Below are 21,204 nucleotides of genomic sequence, written 5' to 3' on the forward strand. Positions count from 1 at the left end.
TGGACGCCTGTCGTCGTGCAATACGATCGACACAAACATTTACCTGATACAACTTCGTAGAGAGTGTATCTAGGCGAGCATCTAAGCACTGCAGCTGCGCCATGATGTCTCCTAAGTCACATCACCCGAAGAAGAGGGAGGAGCGGATGTGGATGGAGCAGAACAGGATGGAGCTGAATGGGAGGGAGGAGCTACTGGATCCGACTGTCACGACCAAAGCTGGGCCTCGCTACGTTTAACGGTAGCGTAATCTATGGCACACATGACGGTAAAATGGTCAGAAGAGGGAAAAGGAACTGAAAAATGGCGTAAGATCCTCGTGATAGTGAAAGGAAAGATGAGCTTATCAACGAACGTCGAATCTAGATGAACATCTATAATAGACAAAATGAAATGAGAAGGAAAGTTTATGGTAAGATGCTTAAGAAGCGATAACAAAAATCGAGCACGAGGCTCTGTGATGGAGTTATAGTGAGAGAATGGATGCAAAACAAAAGTCATCACCATGTTCATGAATCTAGGACCTTTAGCAAAAGGTTGACATGGTGTAAATAGATGCTCATCCCAAGCAGAAGGACGCTCACAGAAAGCAGACATGAGCTCATCCCTGGACACAGTCCTCAGACACTCACAACTAGGATAGTCAGGAAACTCTATCCTAGGGACCCGAAGCACATCCGTAACAAGCTGCGGTGTGATAGGAATGTGCGTATCTCGAACGCGAGTGAAGAAAAGAGGTACTGAATGATCAATCCCGTGCATATTGGAGTAGAACTCCTAAATAAGCACGAGAGGACAGGTGACCGGGACGTCACATAGTGACTCCCATCCCCTACTATGAATGACAGAGGGAAGGTTGGTGTCGGCAAAATCCGTCAGAATGACTTGGCGTTCCGAATGAATGCCTCGTCTAGAAAAGTTTTCCGAAAATGCCTTAAAGGCATCATCATCACGGAACCGGATATGAGATAGAGTAGGATCAGATGATGAAGAAGCACTGGAACGAAGAGGGTTCCAGGCTGGAGTGGATTTACGCTTAGGTGCCATAGACATGATTAACGTAAACTAACAAAGAGGGAGAGAAAGAATGACAATCAGAAAAGTCCCAAGCAGTTTCAAATATATCAAGTATATTGAAAAGAAATACGTATGCATGGGAAATGCATGAACATGTGACATGCAAAAGAAATTGCATCATGGGCTCAGCCCAATCCAAACCTATCAGCACACAAACAGATAGCATACATCTAAATGCATGACAATACCATTATAATGCTAATGTGATGCAATGTATGAGGTTTTAAACACATTTAAGTGAAAACCCATCCCAAAATTTCAATAAAAACTCATCAATTTTGAAAAACCCCAAAATTTTTCAAAAAAACCCAAAACCTAGGTTTCAAAACATGAAATGCATGAATGTGAAAGGATTAGAAGCTTACCAAGTAAAAAAAAACTTGAAAAAGCTTGAAGAATCTTTGAGGAACCAAGTTTGAAGTGAGATGAGAGTGTTTTGGGAGAGAAAACAGAAAAGTATCGAGAGAGAGATCGAAGGAAATGAGTTCCGGATCGCACAGGGGGCTTATATAGTGCAACCAGTAAATCTAGACAGATGCAGGTATCAAGAGGTATCGAGGTATCTGTTGAGGAGGTGTCGAGGAACAACACATCAGAATCAAGAACAGAAACTTGATCGATCCACCAAGTGTCGAAAAGCTATCGAGGATACAGACCCAATCTCGATCGATCCACCAGGTATCGAGGTGCTGGCGAGATTGTGATAAGAAAAAGCTTAGGAAGCTCGACAGATAGCTAGCTATCGAGGAGGTATCGGGGAGGTGTCGAGCCAGCTTTTAAAAGCAGTTTTTCGAGATGTGAAAAACGCAGACATGAATGCAAGCCAACATGCAACTCAACCAACAATCCAATCAACATATTAAGCTCTCAAAATCATCTCTCAAATAAAATTTCAGCACATGGATTTTCAAAAACACACACACACACACACACTAAACAAGTCTAACCAATTTTATATTTCAAAAAACAAGTTAAGACAGTTTAGTGAGCATACATTAATACATGTAAAACCTCGTGATAGCCAAATCACATTGTATTTGCACATGTATCAAGAATAGCAAAGAATATTGCATGTTGTGTGTGAAAAACATCGCAAGATTGCATAAGTGTATACATGTTATGACGATTTGAGATATGAGAAAATCACTTTAACTCACACACAATCATAACTACTTGATGGAGACTATCACTTTTAAGGTACATCCTATAACTCCCACATCTCCTAGAATACACGCTTGCAATCATATTTAAAGCATTTTTGATCTTTTTGCTTTTGATTTTTCTTTTAAGCATATCATGCATGAGCATATTAGAGAGAGAAAAGAAATACCCAATGATATTTGACATTCTAATTTTGCTATACCTAAGCACACAAATGTCATTGACATTGCACTTTTGCTATGCCAAAGCATACAGGTGTCTTATTATGATTGGCAGGCAACAGTGGTAAGATGGTTATTTATACCTTTCTCTCAGGATTTTTTAGTCCTTCTCATCAAAAAGAGTGATATGAGTGTTAAGTATAAGAGACAACTTAATCTTACTCATCACAAACATGAGCCACAAAGCTCACTTGCTTAGTTGTGCATAGAGATGCTTGTCTAAACTACAAATGATACAAAGTTTAGAAGACTTTGTTTCAATGGTCAACCAAGGTACACAAAACATACACTGTTTTTGTATTTATCTTATTTTTCAATTTTTATTTTTATTTTTAAATGAAAAACAAAACAAAGCAAAACTGAAGAAAAACAACAAAAACATGTTAAACACCCAAAGCATAAAAACTAGACTGACTCAAAACATGAAAGCAAAACACATAAGAATGCACACATAAAAACAAGAAGAAAGAGAGAAAAGTGACAGAATCACTTGGAGCTTTTTTCCTTCCACACCTTAGAAGAACCTTTCCGTCTAGCAAACCCTTGAACCGGTGGTGAAGGGGAAGAATTAAAACCGTTCAAGTTCGAAAAGAATATGAGGGCTTTAAGAAGATCTCCAAGGGGAGCAAGAGAGGATTGAAGTTGATTCTGGTTCCCATATGCTGTCATGCCGTTACTCTGTTAAGTGGTAAGCCACTTGTAACAATTTGGTCGAGTATGACTGGCAGCTCCACAATGATGACAGAGATGCTGCTTCTTTTGTTTAGACTTTTGAGAGTTAGCGTTCTTAGCCCTAGGGTTTTTAACATCTTTCTTCTCAAGCTTAGGGGGTGCTCCTAAGATAGATTTACCCTTATCTATGTTCTCACTAGCTAATTCAGTTTTAATCTCATTGTTCTCAGTTTTAACATTATTAGTAGGAGGAACAAAAACAGTAATACTGGAAGAAGCAGTATTAGAGGAAGAAAGTCCATACCCTAAACTTGTTCGATCTGAAGCAGATTTTTGAATGCTTAGCATCTCATCTAGCTTAGCGCTTAAAGTCCTTTCCAGTTGAGTTCTGACTTGACATAGCTCTGCTTCAAGCTTCTTGGTATTCTCAGCCAAGAAATTGTTCTCAAACCTCAGTGCCCCTATAGTCTGATTAGCCTCATCGAACTTTGTGGAAAGCTCCTCACGGTTAAGTTCCACATCACTGAGCTTCTTGGTGGTTAGCCTATACAGTTTCTCATGCTTCTTAGAGAGCTTGTACAGTTTCTCATAAGCTGTATGGATGTCATCTTGATCATCCATCTTCTCAAACTTGGATTCCACCAATTCCTCTTCTTCAACCACATCTTCAACAATCCCATCAGTAGGATTGACAGTGGCCATGAAGGCATTTAAGATTCCGTCATCCTCATTATCGGAATCATTCTCAGGCTCAGTGTCGCTCAAGGTAACAGCAAGTGCCTTGCTCTTCCCAATGCTTTTGAGGTATGTAGGACACTCATGCTTCATGTGACCGAAACCTTGACACCCAAAGCACTTAGGTCTTGAGGGAACAGTGTACTGACCACCTTCCTTAGCATCCTTCTTCCCTTTGTCTTGACTTTTAAACTAAGAAGAACTGGATTGCCTGCGGTCCTTGTCAAAAACCTTTCCATTAGCGTTCTTTATAAACTTCTTGAACTACCTGGTAATTTAGGACTTCATCTTGGAATCTTCATCATCAAAAGATTCATCTGTTTCACTGCTCTTAGCTTTCAGTGCCATACTCTTGCTTTTACCCGACTTGCCTATTCTTGTCAACCCCAGCTCGTAGGTCTGCAAGTTTCCAACCAGCTCAATTAAAGGAATCTTGTCAATATCATTTGATTCCTCTATTGTCGTAATCTTGGCATGGAATCTCTTGGGCAAAGATCTGAGCACTTTCCTCACAATCGTGGGTTTAGGAATGGTTTCCCAAAAATTGAAGGCTGAGTTCACTATGTCCTTTAGCCTGGCATAGAACTCATCGAAAGACTCATCCTCCTCCGTCTTTATCTCCTCAAAACTTGTAGTGAGCCTCTGAAATTTTGAGTCCTTGGCAGCCTTAGTACCCTCATAGGTTGTCTGGAGAATGGTCCAAGCCTCCTTGGCAGTTTCAGTTGAGGATATTTTCTTGAACTCCTCATTGGTGACTGCACTGAACAATGCATTCAATGCTCTGTTGTTGAAGTTTGCCGCCTTAATCTTGGCATCATCCCAGTCGACTGGCACTTCTGTAGGCTTAGTCTAGTCTATTTCCATAACTTGTCACACTTTCTCCATAACTTGTCACACTTTCTCATCTAAAGACTGTAAGAAAGCTCTTATGCATACTTTTCAGTATGCATAGTTATTGCCATCAAATAAAGGAGGTATGATTAATGATTGTCCTCTATCCATGACAAACAGGGGTCAATGGATCAACAAAACAAAGATTAAACCCTAATTAGAGTGTGCCTGCTCTGATACCACTTGATAGGCCACAAACTAAATGACCCTTTGTGATATAAATTAATTAATTAATTAGCCAAGTTATTAATTAATCAATTTATCATGCAAACGCGTAGTAGCACAAACAAATCACCAATAAATTAAATATGCAACGGAAAATAAATAACACGGTGATTTGTTTACGAATGGGGAAAACCTAACGGCAAAAGCCCCACTGGGTGATTTTCAGGTCACCACTCTCGAAACTCCACTATTATCACAACAAACAGTTACAAGTAAAGGAATCCAAGTACCTTACCAACTTACAATTGAACCCTTACCCCAATACCCAATTGGACTTATTCTATAGTGACAATTCCCCTTTCGATGCACGACTCCCAAGTATGTGACTAACCAATTGCGTGGATCCCAGTATGTGACTTCAATCACCAACTAAAAAGATTATTGGTTGCAAAGTTCTTCAGTTCATTCACACGATGAAGATCAAGAAGATGCTTAGTCACAAAACCCTACGGTGCACATACACAGTAACTTCTTCAAGAGAAAGAGATAAATTAGGGCAAGAACTTCGTCTTCGGTCACAATTTGATTGAACAGAGTTTGCTCAAAGCTTGTGCAACTAGTGAACTCTTAGATGGCCCTTAAACTGATCCTTTTATATGTCTAGGGTTATGAGGAAAGAAAGCCCAAAGACAAATTCATGGATCCCAAGAAAATCATATTGGAATTCTGAAAATCTTAAACCTCGACAAATAGAAGGTGTCAAGCAGGTGTTGAGCACACCAAATGTAGAACAGCTTTCTTAAGCTCGATAAATGCAGCTGTCGAGCTTTAATGATTTTGCACTATGAACTTGTTTTCTTGAATAGACTTGAAGGCTTCAATACTTGATCTTGAAACAAGGTTTCTTGAAGTATTTAAAGACATCCTAAATCTACCAAAATACAAGTAAAGTGCGTTTTGTCAAAGGATAAGCCAATTACATAAAATCATGACATATGTTCTTAACATGTGAAACACACATGTCCTAACACAAATTGCAATGAAAAATTTCCAACATGTGTTGAACTGAACCCCTCTGATGTTCAGACCATGAGAGTGTTGACGGGTGAAAAAGGAAAAGAAGGGAAAAAGAGACAAAAAAATTGAGAAAATGACATAGCATACTTTTAGCATTTAGATTGTTTAGAGTCTGTTTGGTTTAAGTGTTTCCGTAACTCAATTTTCAGTTTTCATAACTCATAATTCAAAAATGGTGAGACCCATAGCAAAAATGTTGTTTGGCCAAACGATAACTCTATTTCCATAACTCTGTTTCCATCACTCAATTCTCTGATTTTTGAGTTATGAGTTATGGAAACTGAAAACAACAAAAGACTGTTTTCAGTTTTCATAACTCATAACTCAATGGCATTTCCGTAAATAAACACACATGAGGGACCCACAGCCGCAACTTTTGACCACCTTTTGACCTTTTTTTTTTTTTTTTTTTTTTTTTTTTTTTTTTTTTTTTCTGGTTCGTGTTTTGTTCTATTTTTTTTTTTTTTCTTTAGTACCTAGACTCACCAAACTTAGTGAAAAAAAAAAAAAAAAACACCCAGACCGAACAGCCAACCCAGGAGGAAAAAAAAAAAGAAGCTGCTAGTGGAAAAAAAAAAAAAAAAAGCTGCACTGTGACAGGCGTGGGCCCTCCAAATAGTGTGAAAAATAGTAAGTGATGGAAACTGAGTGATGAAGGCAAACAGATGTGAAAAATTGAGTGATGAGTGATGAGTGATGAATTATGAGTGATAAGTGATGAGTGATAAGTGATGAGTGATGAGTGATGAGTGATGAGTGATGGAAATTGAGTAACGGAAATTGAGTGACGAAAAAGTCTTACCCAAACAGGCTCTTATCTACCACGTGTCCTTCACTATATTAAAATGGGAGAAAATGGGAGAGTTTTAAATGGGAGGGGGCCTCTCCCAACATTACCCATCTATAAAATGAGAAATTATACCATTTTCGGATAAATGATGTGGTTCACTATTCTAGTAAAAGACTCCTACATGTTTAAAATTGCGGAGTCAGTATTTAGTTTTTATTTAAAACTTCCTAATTTTTAATAGGTGAGAAGTTTTTTTATTGAAATGATGAACTATATCACTTGTCCACTATGAGTACCTTGTAATTTCTCAAAATGAGAATAGAAGTATGGACAAAGTCCGGTAAAAAAATGACACATTTTTCCGTTTTCAGTTATTCTTGTCACCAACCAACCCAACTACGACTTACTGTTTCTTGTCCATAATGTCACGAAAACCCACTGCGTGGTCGGTTACTTTTTTGACTAAACTGAAAATCCCTTGTGAAAAGTGATTTCGCATCATCACAAACTTGATAAAAAAACCTGCTTTTAGATAACCCATACCATGCTACTCTTATCTTATGTCCCAGTAGCATTAAGCGAAGATTTAGACCTATGAACGACGACGGAAATCTGACCTGACTTGAACTTAATATTTAAGCAAAAATATTCTTAAATAGATTTTCACTCAATTTTGATTAAATCACTCCAATAAACTTTGCCAAATAATTAAATCTTATTCTTAAAAACGTTAAATATTACACAAATTCAAAATAGAAACCTTTCAATGACATTTGAATAGATAATATCTCATGCGTGTCATTTTTCCGACACTTGTAATACCATGCACTATTACCATAGGTTTTGTTTTGTTTTTTGTTTTTATTTATTTTTATTTTTTTATTTTTGGGTTTTAGGAAAGAAAGAAAGAAATGTATGAACTTTTCCAACTCTACCACCGTACTGCTACATTTGCATTTTAAATTATGATTTAGGCCTATGAACAGTGATCCACTACTTGGTACTTGAACTACACCAGAAAGCACAAAACTTGTTGATTTTTATTTGCGAGTATCTATTATTTAGATTTGCACATATAATACAAACAATTTCTAAAAACAAATGAAATTGTAACTTCGGGTCAAAGTTATGAATTGTTTCTTGTATTTTTGGAGAATATGTGTATTAATGTGTGCATTAAAGATGTGCACTTAACTTTTTTGTTTTACTTTATTTTGAAAAAGTTAATAGTTGTTTTTAGGCTATTTGTTTAGAATACATTTTTTTTAAAATTTTTTTATAAAAAAAGAAAAAAATAATTAATTTTTTATGACTTTTTATATTATTACTAGAAGTGATGTAAAAAATTTCTTAGTTTATAAACAATTATTTTATCCTTTAACATGATTTTTTTATTTTTTTACCGATTCAATCTTTGGACGCTAAACAAATCTTTGAACGACACTAAAATGATTTGAAATGATGGATTAGACACCTCCGTAGGTCTTGAATTTCACTGATCTCGAAACTGTATTGGTTGGAGAGGGGTCACAGTTGCTGATTTTATTGCTCCATTCAAGACACAGACAGTTCTTGTGCAATGCACAAATTCCAGTGCCTACTATAAGTAGCTAAGTTTCATGCTTGAACTTTTCATATCACACCAAGTAACCTTTACTTTCAGATAGAAACTTGGATTTATTTGTATCAGAAATGGGGGAAGAAACAAAAGGGTCTGATCAGAAGGTGATGCTGGTAATAGATGAAAACGAGTATAGCTACTATGCACTCATGTGGATGCTCGAAAATTTCAAAGAATCAGTCACAAAATCGACTCTTGTCATCTTCGCAGCACAGCCTCGTCCAAACTATACTAATGTATTTGCAGCACCACTGGGTTTTGCTCGCATGTATTCTCCTATGTCAACCAGTTACGTTTCCTTACTCTACCTCTAATTCTCTTGTTCTTCTTTATTTTCTGATTGTTATGCAAACTGGAAGTTTTTAGTTTGTACAGTAAGAACAACTATATATAGGCTCTAGAATAGAACTTTGATCGAATAGCTTCAAATTCTGAATGGCGAATCATTAGAATTTTCATGTTAAAGTTTAATTCGGCGCACCTATGCATATTTTATTTTTCCATTATTTGGAAATGAAACAAGTACCTCTGCTCAGCTGAGCTATACAAAGTTCTTCATTTTTTTTCCCTCTTTATTTTTTGGATGTGTTCAACAAGAACAATAACAAAAACTATCATTGGAAGTTGCTGATAAATACTATGATTTTTGAGTTCTTCTCCAAATATCAAGCTTAACCTTGAGGAGAAGGATGGGGTAAAGGGGTTAGGAGTTCTGAATTTTGTTGGAGTATATGGAACTTGGCTGAGAATTCTATGAGAAATATATAACTGTTGGGATAGCAGCATTACTTTCTATTCACAAGTTGCAAAATTTCTGATTTACAGCTCCCACTTTGATTGAGTCTATCCAAGAGCGAAATAAGAAGGTTTCACTAGGCCTCCTGGAGAAAGCTAAGAGTATCTGTGCTAGTCGAGGGGTATGGATTCAGTAACTTCTTTTCTTGAGATTTGCATCTTCATGATATTAATCACTTTGTTATTTTCTTTAGATTAAGCTGTAGTCAAGTTGGTGGAGTTCTTCACACAAGTTTTTGATCGTCCATCATACTTGGCTCTAGTCCTCATTGACACAGTGTTGCCTCTGTAACTTTGATATTTGGGGGCGAAGTTTTTATGTTGCTTGAATTACGTTTTAGTTGCAAGCAACTAGGACCATTCTTTTTGGAGCACCAGTCTTCTGGTACCTCCAAGAGTGTTTGAGGAAACATTAGCAAAGGCAGCCCCTATATGCCTTTCCTTTTGTACTAAACTAGGCGCATAAGCTCAATTTTTTCCACTTGTTTTCTGTATAGCTAACATTAATATTTGTCTCTACAGATAAATGTGGAAACATTTACAGAGGCAGGGGATCCTAAAGAAACCATAAGTGATGCAGTCCAAAAGTACAAAATCAAACTACTTGTTATGGGTAGCCATGCCAATAGAACCGTTAAGAGGTTAGTAGCTTCTTGTGAGTTCTTAATACATTCAGGTAATATGGTTTAACAATATGTTGTAGCCAAGAGTTTCAAAAATACCTCTAAAATCAGAACCTCGCTGATTTTCATGACCTGCCTTTGATCTTAGACTAACTATACATATTATGCTTGAAGTAGGTTATCCGATTCCAAATTCTCTTTTTTTTTTCCCCCCACAAAATGAAAAAGAAATTGTCATTGCACATATTACCATTATATGAGAAGACATATCCTTGCTTATCTAACTCGCTAGTGTGAAATATGTTGCTTAGTCTTGCCTTTTCATTTGAATAACTTTTTGAGTTAAAAATAGGGAAAATTATGGTTGCGTTCTGTTCTTGGTCATATGTTTTTTAAATTCTGTGATCAATTTTTTTCTTCTGATATCTGAGTAATAAAATAAATTTGTTGATACAGGGCATTTCAGGGGAGTTTGAGCAACTATTTCATAAATAACGCCAAGTGTCCTGTTCTTGTAGTGAAGAAACCAGAATAACAGATACAAGGAATCAGTTATTTGTTAATGGCATGGAATCTTGAGGTACTAACACCTATAAGTTTGTTTGGCTTATTAAAGCAATCAGATTGTAAGTTATATATCATGCAGCTACAGCAGATATTGCAAATTATATAAAATGATGATTTGCAGCCCGACAGGTTGATAAATGCTTGTAATATATATGCTCAATATTGGCTATTAACTTTCTCTATGTTCTTGAATGTAATGAATGAAATATAAGACTGATAGTCTCTTAAATTGAACATTTACCTTTACTATTCACTCTATTGGAATTTCAACTTAGGTAGGAAAATAACAAGGGGTGTCAGAACTCAGAAGAGCAAAATCTTCAGCATTAAGAGTGACCATCCACATATCTGGTCTATTGAAACAGGTTGCCAATTAATTAATGCCTGCAGTTACAACAATTATGAATATTTATCTCTCTTCCTTCTGATAATGAACTGTCACTTACACTTGTATGTCAAGTTGTCCACCCTCTCATAGACAGAAAATTATCATATGTAGACGGCTATCTCCAAGTGTGAGATCCACTCCATATAGAGGCAAGTTACACATGTACGATACATCAATTGCTTTCTCTTCGTAGAAGGGGGAAAAATATGCATATTTGCAGCTCTCAGTTAAAAAAATATATGAGTCTTTCAAAGGATACAAAATCACAATAATTTCGCAACATTCTTAAGTTATCATAACAATTCATACTTAGGTCATTAAAAAAATTGCATATATCATGGTTGGTTGTCCAGGTGTGAGGTGGTAGCTGGGCAGGGTAATTTGGGAATGATGTGAATTGCTGTAAAATTTTGTTGTGTCTGTTATTTTATTGAAATAAATACTGAATTGCCAGGAAGAAAAGAAATACCATCGTGGAAGTGATGTGGCCAGTACAAAACTGACTACTTTCCGCTATTTTCATCCTTTTGTTCTTTTGAACTATGAAATGACAGTTCTTCTGTCCTGGGAGCACTAAGTGAAGTGGTGGGGGATTGAGGATGGGGTTGTGAAGCCACCATCAAGCATGTCAAAAAGAACTGTCATTTTCGTAACACTTCAATTTTTCTTCCATTTTCCGTTTACACATTACCAGCAAAAACAGGAGTAAAGGACTATAAATAATTAATATGATAAGCACGCCCGAGCTGAATTCATAATTCGGTAAAGGACTGCACGCATTAATCCTAGGCTCCTACTCCTAGCATAAAAAAACCATAGGGGTAGTGGCATTGCTTTTACTCTACTATTAATGGTTTGGACTTTTGCCACAACTGCACGTGGCCTAGAAATTATGGGTGCAGATTTGGGTTTAGGTGCAGCTACGGGTGCAGTGTGACTATATATGATAATTTTTAAGAAAAAGGGTCATGAATGCAACGAAATACATTTATTAATTAATTATTAAATATTTTTTTATTTATATTTTTGTTAAGCATTTTTTTAATTATATTAAATAAATATTAATGTATTATTACTATTATACTATAAATTAATATGTATAGTTTTTTTTTTTTTTTTTTTAACTCAAAAAAGTGAAATTGTGAGTAAAAAATATTTCTTTATGGTTTTTTTGTAAATACAATTACCATTTTGGATAATTGTAAACAAGGAACCTAGGCTCCTACTCCTAGCATAAAAAAACCATAGGGGTAGTGGCATTGCTTTTACTCTACCATCAATGGTTTGGACTTTTGCCAACAACTGCACGTGGCCTAGAAAATACGGGTGCAGATTTGGGTTTAGGTGCAGCTATGGGTGCAGTGTGGCTATATGGTAATTTTCAAGAAAAAGAGTTATGAATGCAACGAAATACATTTATTAATTAATTATTAAATAGAGTTTATCTATTTATAAAAGTTTCTCTTCGCTAGCGAAAGGTGGTTCTCTCCATCTTCTCCTAGGTTGTAGAACAGCCGTCCCTTCCTTGGAAGGTGTCTCTATACCTTGAGGTAACAGGTTTACCTTCAAGGTTTAGTGGTTTTTTCATTTCTTTTGGGGGTGGGGAAACACCTTTTTTCTTTGCTCTATTCTTAAGTTCTGTATTCGCTATCGGCTGTTTCTAGCTTTTTCAGATTGATGGAGGAGTTAGCTAAGTCTTGGAGTTGTCTTACTCTCTCGGACGTGGAGGTTTCTAAAGTTAGTACCACAGAGGAAGAAGCAATACCAGAGTTCATACTTGCAGCAAAGTTTCTCACTAAGAGGGCTTTGAATGTGGAGGCTATTGCCAAAACTTTTACACCCATATGGAGGATGAAAAACGGGTTTAGGGTGACAAAGGAGAGTGACCACGTCGTGCTCTTTACTTTCGATAAGAAAACTGATCTGGAGCAAGTTCTTAATACAGAACCATGGAGCTTTGATAAGCACCTTATGGTTCTGCATAGGTACGACAAAGAGGTTGAGGTATCAGAGATTGATTTTAATACGGTGACTTTATGGATACAGGTACATGAACTACCAGTTTGGTTTCGAACAAGGGCTGTGGCAGAAAAGATCTGTGGCGCTGCTGGTGTGGTAGACAGAAACACGGAGGAATGTGACAGAATGGGAGATGGTTTTGTTCGAGTAAGAGTCAAGGTGGATATTTCAAAACCTTTATGCAGGGGCCGTGTGGTTTCTTTGGAAAATGGGAAGGAAATCTAGGTTTCTTTTAAATATGAGAGGCTGTCAAACCTGTGCTACTGGTGCGGCAATCTCAAACACGATGACCGGGATTGCGAGGTGTGGATTGAGAGTGGTGGCACGTTACCATCTGAAGCCCAACAGTATGGTGCATGGATCAGAGCTTTACCATTTGTGCGATCAGAAAAAAGCTTCGTCTCTGTTCCGGGTTTCTACAAGCAAACGGCTACAAGTTCAAGTACACCAACTATAGTAAAACAGCATGAAAAACCAAGGGTGATGATTCGGCGAGGGGGTCCGGTGCCGGAAATTATCAGGTCCGGTGAAGAGAAGGAGACGCCAAATCAGGAAGGAAATAAATCTCCTGATTTTCAGGAGACAAATCCGGTAGAATCCATGCCTTTCCATATAGACTCCCACGTGGATATTGAAGTCAATGCTGGTAATACGGATCAGATTAAAGGGAACCTATCTGCTGAGTTGTTTGAAGAGAAATTAGAGGAGATTAATCGGGAATTGAGCAAATTTGACACGGCAACTGAATTTAAGTCCAAATCAAACTCTCCAACGGGTAAGGAAAATATTTCGGAATCGATGAAAATTAATGAAATTTACTTGAAGGCCACTCAAGCACATGCAACACTATCATGCAGTAACCGTGCACCATTATCTGCTCTATCTGATACTTCACAACTTAACATAGGGAATATAGCTACATGGAAACGTTAGCTGAGGTATACCACAGGCATAGATGTTATCATGGAAGATGCAGTGGGTTCAAAGCGGAGTGTTCATCCTACTGGGGTTCAGTCGGAGTTACAAAAAAAAAAAAAAAAAAAATTGTTTCTTGGGTTGGTAAAGGTGACAAAGAGAGATTGGCGGAGGCTGGTTCCCAGCCCCACCAAAACCAATGAGTCTTTTATGTTGGAACTATCGGGGGCTTGGGAACCAACGTACAGAAAATCAGCTTGCAGAAATAGTGTGGGCAAAAGATCCCTCCATTGTGTTTTTAGCCGAGACATAGACGGATGAAGCTAGGCTAATTTTCATTCAAGATTGTTTGAAGTTTAAGCATAAATTTATTGCACCTAGGAGAAATAAATTAGGAGGTTTAGTGATGTACTGGAAGGAGGAGGTTGATTTAAATATAGAGACTTTTTCAAAGAACCATATTGATGTCACAATTTGCAAAAATAAGGAAGGGGAGTGGAGATTCACAGGTTTTTATGGAGAACTGGATACACAACTCAGACATGAAGCTTGGGCACATTTGAGAAATCTGAAAACACGAAGTCATGCACCTTGGCTATGTGCGGGAGATTTTAATGAAGTTACAAAGTAATCTGAAAAATTGGGTGGTAGGACTCGGCCTCATAGTCAGATGCAAGCTTTTAGAGATGTATTGGATGAGTGTGGTTTTATGGACCTTGGGTTTATGGGATCAAAGTTCACATGGCATAAGCATTATGAAAATTTCACAGTATGGGAGAGATTAGATAGGGCAGTGGCTAACAATGAGTGGTTTTCTTTGTTTCCAGATACACAAGTTCATCATCTTGATGTTACCACTTCAGATCATAAGCCCTTGTTAATCAATCTAGATGGAATGGACTGTAAGCAACAGAGGCCTTTTCGTTTTGAGCAGATGTGGATGAGTGAACCGGGGTGTGGGGCAACAATTGAAGCGGTATGGCAGCAGGGAGGAGACGGTCATAGGGGAGAGAGAGTGATAAAAAAAGTGGATAAATGCGGGAAAAGCCTAACCAAATGGAGTAAGACTTGTTTCCGGAATGTGAGACGGGAGTTGGAACAAAAGAGGAAAAAACTAGCTCAGGCCGAGAGAGTAGTTTGCAGTGGGGGTTCAGTGTTACTGATGAAGAAATTGGAGAAAGAAATAAATGTACTCCTTGATAAAGAGGCACAGATGTGGGGGCAACAGGCTAAGGTGCAATGGTTAAAAGATGGGGACAGGAATACGAGGTTTTTTCATAGCAAAGCCTCACAACGAAGAAGGAAAAACTACATCAAGGGGCTGTATGATAATGAAGGCCAATGGTGCACTAATCCTAACCGAATGGAGGAGATTGTGTTGGAGTTTTACTAGGCTCTTTTCACTTCCCAAAACCCGGAGAATTTTGATGAGATTTTGGCTCAAATACCCCGGGTTGTAACAGATGATATGAACAATGATTTGATGGCAAAGTTCCAAAAAGAAGAAGTAGAGACAGCTCTTAAGCAGATGGCTCCCCTGAAATCACCTGGACCGGATGGAATGCCACCCATTTTCTACCAACATTATTGGTCTTTGGTGGGTAATGATGTGGTTGATGATATTCTGTATCTCCTTAATTCGGGTAATCTCCCTCCATCTTTATGTCATTCTTTCATAACTTTAATCCCTAAAGTTCATAGTCCTGAATATATTTCACAATATCACCCTATAAGTCTCAGCAACGTTTTGTACAGAATTTTTTCAAAAGTTTTGGCAAACAGGTTGAAGAAAATTCTTCCCAACCTAGTGTTGGAACAACAAAGTGCTTTTGTGAAGGATAGATTGATTTCTGACAATATTATGGTGGCTTTCGAAACCCTCCATTATATGAGGAACCATAGTTCAGGGGAGACGGGGTATATGGCACTTAAACTGGACATGAGCAAGGCGTATGATAGGGTGGAGTGGTTGTATATGGAGAAATTGATGAAGAAGATGGGTTTTGGAGACACTTGGGTAAATTTGATGGTGCAATGTATTTCAAGGGCTACTTATTCCGTTTTAATTAATGGAGAGCCACATGGTCACATCACACCTTCACGGGGGCTGCACCAAGGAGATCCTTTGTCTCCTTACTTATTCTTATTATGCACAGAAGGGTTTCATGGTTTGTTGAGAAAAGCAGAGGAGACTGGAGATATAAGGGGTGTTTCTATTTGTAGAAGTGCACCGAAGCTAACACACCTTCTTTTTGCAGATGACAGTCTTATTTTTTGCAGGGCAAAAATTAATAAGTGTGAGAAGCTTTTGGAGATCCTAGCCATTTATGAGCAAGCATCGGGGCAACAAATAAATAGAGATAAAACTACTCTATTTTTTAGCAGGTCCACTTCCCATCAAATGCAAGCTTCAATTCAAGCAGCCCTTGGAGTTCCCGTGGTCAAGCAATATGAGAAGTATTTGGGATTGCCAAGTTTCATAGGGTGAAAAAAGAAGGATAGCTTTGCTAACATTAAGCAAAGAGTTTGGAAAAGGCTCCAAGGGTGGGAAGGCAAGCTCTTATCACAAGCGGGGAGAGAAATTTTAATTAAAGCAGTGGCTCAAGCTTTACCTACCTACACTATGTCATGTTTCAAACTACCGGTTACTCTGTGCCATGACATTGAAGCTCTTATTCGGAAATTTTTTTGGGGGCAGCGAGGAGATAGTCGAAAGGTGCATTGGGTAAGGTGGGAAGAGTTATGTAAGTCAAAGGAGCAAGGAGGGATGGGATTCAAGGACTTGTCCCGTTTTAATGATGCTTTGCTCACTAAACAAACTTGGAGACTTCTACATGATAAATCCTCACTGTTTTATCGGATTTTTAAAGCGAGGTTTTTCCCAAATTGTTCAATCATGGAGGCCTTGTCCAAGCTCGGCATCCTATGCATGGAAGAGCATTATTAAAGGGAGAGATGTGATTAAACGTGGGGCTATTTGGAGAATTGGAGATGGGAAGTCAGCTCATATTTGGGGGGATAGGTGGCTGCCACAAAAACATTCAGCACTAGTTTTATCTCCACGGATAGATGTTTTGGCTGAAGCAAAAGTCCAAAGCTTGATTGATGAAGAACGAAGATGCTGGAAGACTGAGTTAATTGATGAAACCTTGCTGGAACTTGAGGCAACATTGGTGAAAAGCATTCCCCTTTGCCTCACTGAGCAACCAGATGAACTAATTTGGCCTCACAGTGCTAATGGAGCATACACAGTCAAGTCGGGTTATAAGTTTCTGCAGACGAAATTTTAGAATCAACAACCGGGTCAGTCCGATCCTCTGATGCTCAAGCCACTGTGGAAGGGGATATGGGGTCTCAACGTGCCAAGCAAAGTCAAAAATCTAGTTTGGAGAGCTGTGAAAAACTCACTCCCCACGAAGCAGAATTTAGTTAAAAGAAAGGTGTTAAATGATGACTGCTGTGATCACTGTAAGATGCAGCAAGAAGACACACTCCATGCTCTATACCTCTGTCCGAAGTTGGAGGAAATTTGGCTCTCGGTACAAGCTTGGAACTAGCACAGTCTAAGGCAAATAAAGAGCTTTGTTGATCTTATGGGATGCATTTTGGCGGAGAACAGGGATCCGGAACTATTTGCTATGGTTGTATGGGCTGTATGGAAGAGACGGAATGATATGAGGGTTGGGAAAAGAGGTGAAAATCTACCAAACTTGGTGCAATTAGCTCGAAACAGGTTACAAGAATTTTTGCTGCATAATTATGCAGAAACAGCAGCTATGGACAGACCCTCAATGCAGTGGCAGCCACTAGCACACCAACAGTATAAGATTAATTTTGATGGGGCACTTTTCAAGGATGAAAACCAGGCCGGAATAGGGGTGGTGATTAGGGACAGCAAGGGGGAGGTGATGGTCTCCTTGGCTCAACAACTTCCACTACCTAGTACAGCTATTGAAGTTGAGGCCTTAGCAGCCAGGCGTGCAATGGAGTTGGCGTTGGAAACTGGTCTCAATAAGGGGGTGCTGGAAGGTGATTCACAGATCCTCATGAACGCTCTGAAGTCAAACTCTCATAGCCTTGCACAGTTCGGTCATATTATCAAGGATATACAGTACTTAGCCTCTAGTTTCTCCATTATTTCTTTTTCTCATGTAAAGAGGCATTGTAATACTGTAGCTCACTCGATTGCGAGGCGGACACTTTCTTTTTCGTCATTACAAGTCTGGATGGAAGATGTACCACTAGAGATTGCAGATGTTCTTCAGGCTGATTTTCATAGCCTTAGTTGAATAAAATCTTTTGATGTGGATTCTCAAAAAAAAAAAAAAAATAAATAAATTTATTAAATATTTTTTTATTTATATTTTTGTTAAGCATTTTTTTATATTATATTAAATAAATATTAATGTATTATTACCATTATACTATAAATTAATATGTATAGTTTTTTTTTTTTTTTTAACTCAAAAAAGTGAAATTGTGAGTGAAAAATATTTCTTTATGGTTTTTTTTGTAAATACAATTACCATTTTGGGTAATTGTAAACAAGGAACCTTCCATAAAGGCTCATTTTAGCACTTTTATGTCATTTCATAGCTCCTACACGTGTGAAAGACCATTTACTCCTATTCAAAGTTCAAACTTTCAGTCTCTTCTCCTCCTATTCTCACCATCTTCTTCTTTATTTTCTTTCTTTATTTTCTTTTTTCACGTCCTCTTTGCTAGAGCGATATAGAGATCAAAGAATGAGAAGGGCTGTTTGTGAGTTGTGACCCAGCAAAAAGGAGAGAAGGGAGAAACTGCTGTATAAATAAAAAAATAAAAATAAAAATTCATAGGGACGCGCATGCAGCTGCATCACAAGCCGTACATGGCGTCCCCGAGAGTCCGACATGGGTGTGACAACCAGATTACCGCACCCGTGCTTCCCAATACGTGGCAAGTCGTGAGTGGTGTAGTAAAAGTGATGGGTTCATAATTTCACAACTCATGATTAGCCACATGAGCAAGTTGTGATAAAAGTTGTGACAATAATTGTGGTTCTAGCATTACTCTAGTGGTTTAGGTAATAAAGAGTTTTAGGCCCTGTTTGGTAGAGTAGTTAAACAACACATTTTCATTTTTTAAACAACATTATACACTTTTTCACACACTTTTTAATCTACATGTATTTCAAAAAACTACAAACAACATTACTCAAATTCCTCTATCAAACTGGCCCTAATATCTAGAACATGGTGATTTACCAATCGATTAATAGTTACTGGTAGAATAATGGTTAAATAATTAAATTTATTATTTCCTAACAGCTTAAGTTTTTAAGAAAATTTGTAATTTAATATTGTTTTTAATCATTTAGCAATCGGTAATCTATTAGAAAATTGTGAATTTAATAATTTACTCATAATTTTAACAATGGTCTATTGTGCACAATCATATGCAAAACAATCAATTGCTTCCCGAAAGAAGTTAAATACATTTAGAGCATTGATCAAGTGTGCCAAATGCTAAATTTTTAGCACTTGGCACACCAAACACCAAAAACAACCCTTCATCGGACATTCCAAATGCTAAAAGAATTTAGCACTTGTGTCCATGCACTTCTATTAGTAGAAGTGTATGAGCTCATAGACTAAAAAAAATAAAAATTAAACTAAAAAAAATAAAAATTAAATGGTTTCTTTCTCTCTCTCTCTCTCTCTCTCTCTCTCTCTCTCTCTCTCTCTCTCTCTCAGTGTGTGTGTGTGTGGAGATCGGTGCCATGGAGATCAATTGGCAAAGATCGGGTCTGTGAAGATCGATTGCAGAGATCAAGATTGGTGGTGGTTTGGGTTATTTGTTGGCCTTTGGGTTTTGGTGGCCCTTGGGTTTGTGTTCTAATTGTGCCCATTGAGTTTTGGTGGTGGAGGTGGTGGTGGTCCAATTGTGCCTTTTGGGTTTTGGGTGTTTTTGCCTCTGGTGGTTGTGGGTATTTGGCTGAATTTGGTTGGATTTGTTTTGAGTTGTGTTTTGTGTTATGGGGTGGAGGATGCGTGGTTGTGTGGTGATGGATGTTGGTTGGTGGGCACTAGTTTATCTACCATTGGCTTGTGTTTTTTATTTATTTATTTAAATAAGAAATTTTTAGAAGAATTTTGAGTTAATATTATTTTAATTTGTTGTATATATGATTTTAGGACAAAGTTTGGTTACAAACTTAGTTGTAGCCCAAGAGTACAAATTTCTTAAAAAAAAATTAACATTGCTACATTTTGAAAATCTAACTATTAGATTGCATGTTTTTTATACTCTCAATACACATCAAATTTTATGCCATTTAGATGTTATTTACTATATGATCAATAAACCTATTTTTAATGCATAATTTTTTAATATAAAAACTCACAATTTAAAGAATTGATTAATAACATAGTTATTGATCTTTGATCATATGGAAATTTTGTAAGTATTGAGAATATAAGAATCAAATGTAATCCAATTGTGGATTTATCAAAATTTAAATTCAATAAAAAGATATTGACTGAATTTGTAGTAGTAGGCTATAACATTACTCAATAAAATAAAAATTATTACATATTTTTAAAATATAACTATTAAACTGCATGTTCTTTACTCTCTTAATACATATGTCAAATTTTGTGTCAGTCAGATATTATTTATTATATGATCTATAAGCTTATATTTTATGTATAATTTTAAACTACAAAAACTTGTAATTTAAACAATTTATTGATGACATAGCTATTGATTTTTAATATTCTAGAAAATTTACAAGCGTGGAGATTATAAGAAGAATATGTAATCTAATGGTGCATTTGTCATAATTCACTTCTAATAAAAAGATATAGAGTAATGTTGTAGTCTTAGGCTACAACCAATTTTGTAACTAAAATTTGTTCTTATTTTAATATATTAAATTGAAGAATAGAAAATGTGATATAAGATGTATTATAAAATGATGTATTAAAATAATAAAGTAACTTTTTGATGTGTTAAAATGACATTTCTTTTTTATAACTCTTGTTGTAATACTTTTAATCAAGGGGTGGGTGGGTGGGTGTGTGGGGTGGGCCTTTGATATTCTTTTATTTAAGAGTCTTTACCTACGATTTTGAATATATAGCCAGGTCATCTCGTCTAGCCTTCTAATTCTACTTCAAATCTCCATCAACTAGCAACAAGCCACGGAAAGCACTTACATGTAAAGTCACGGGCTTGTCAAGCTTCCAATGCGCTTGCCCTCATCCATTTGTAATTAACTAGTCAATAACAAGTTTATCCCCAAAAAAAAAAGAAAATTTATTATTTTTTTGTTTTGTTACTTATATTATCATTGTAACTATGATTATATTTGTATACCATTTATTCTACTTATTCTTAAAAATTAAAGAAAAAAATTATTTATTCAACCATTTTAAATATGATTATGGTAATTATTAATTGTCATATATTATAATTGAGTTTGTATATTGTATTATTTATTCTAC

At 36.9% G+C, this 21,204-nt stretch overlaps 2 protein-coding genes across 2 annotated transcripts; both read left to right on the forward strand.

The window, feature by feature from the left end:
* Positions 1–8,192: 8,192 nt before the first annotated feature.
* LOC115955705 lies at positions 8,193–10,873 on the forward strand. The gene is made up of 4 exons (XM_031074004.1): positions 8,193–8,698; positions 9,236–9,327; positions 9,728–9,846; positions 10,285–10,873. Exons 1-4 carry the CDS (start codon positions 8,482–8,484, stop codon positions 10,361–10,363), a joined length of 507 nt encoding a protein of 168 aa, XP_030929864.1. The 5' UTR covers positions 8,193–8,481; the 3' UTR covers positions 10,364–10,873.
* A 3,514-nt stretch (positions 10,874–14,387) lies between these two features.
* LOC115953980 lies at positions 14,388–15,110 on the forward strand. The gene has a single exon (XM_031071822.1). It carries the CDS (start codon positions 14,388–14,390, stop codon positions 15,108–15,110), a length of 723 nt encoding a protein of 240 aa, XP_030927682.1.
* Positions 15,111–21,204: the final 6,094 nt, after the last annotated feature.

This window comes from Quercus lobata, chromosome 1 (genome assembly GCF_001633185.2).
Source record: "Quercus lobata isolate SW786 chromosome 1, ValleyOak3.0 Primary Assembly, whole genome shotgun sequence".
Classification (NCBI taxonomy): Eukaryota; Viridiplantae; Streptophyta; class Magnoliopsida; order Fagales; family Fagaceae; genus Quercus; species Quercus lobata.

Excerpts from the sequence above, each read along its gene's own strand:
- LOC115955705 (XM_031074004.1), top strand. The coding sequence starts at position 8,482 with ATGGGGGAAGAAACAAAAGGGTCTGATCAGAAGGTGATGCTGGTAATA. Across the intron at positions 9,328-9,727 it reads GTATCTGTGCTAGTCGAGGG|ATAAATGTGGAAACATTTAC; the intron begins GTATGGATTCAG and ends TTGTCTCTACAG. Across the intron at positions 9,847-10,284 it reads GCCAATAGAACCGTTAAGAG|GGCATTTCAGGGGAGTTTGA; the intron begins GTTAGTAGCTTC and ends TTGTTGATACAG.
- LOC115953980 (XM_031071822.1), top strand. The coding sequence starts at position 14,388 with ATGCAAGCTTTTAGAGATGTATTGGATGAGTGTGGTTTTATGGACCTT.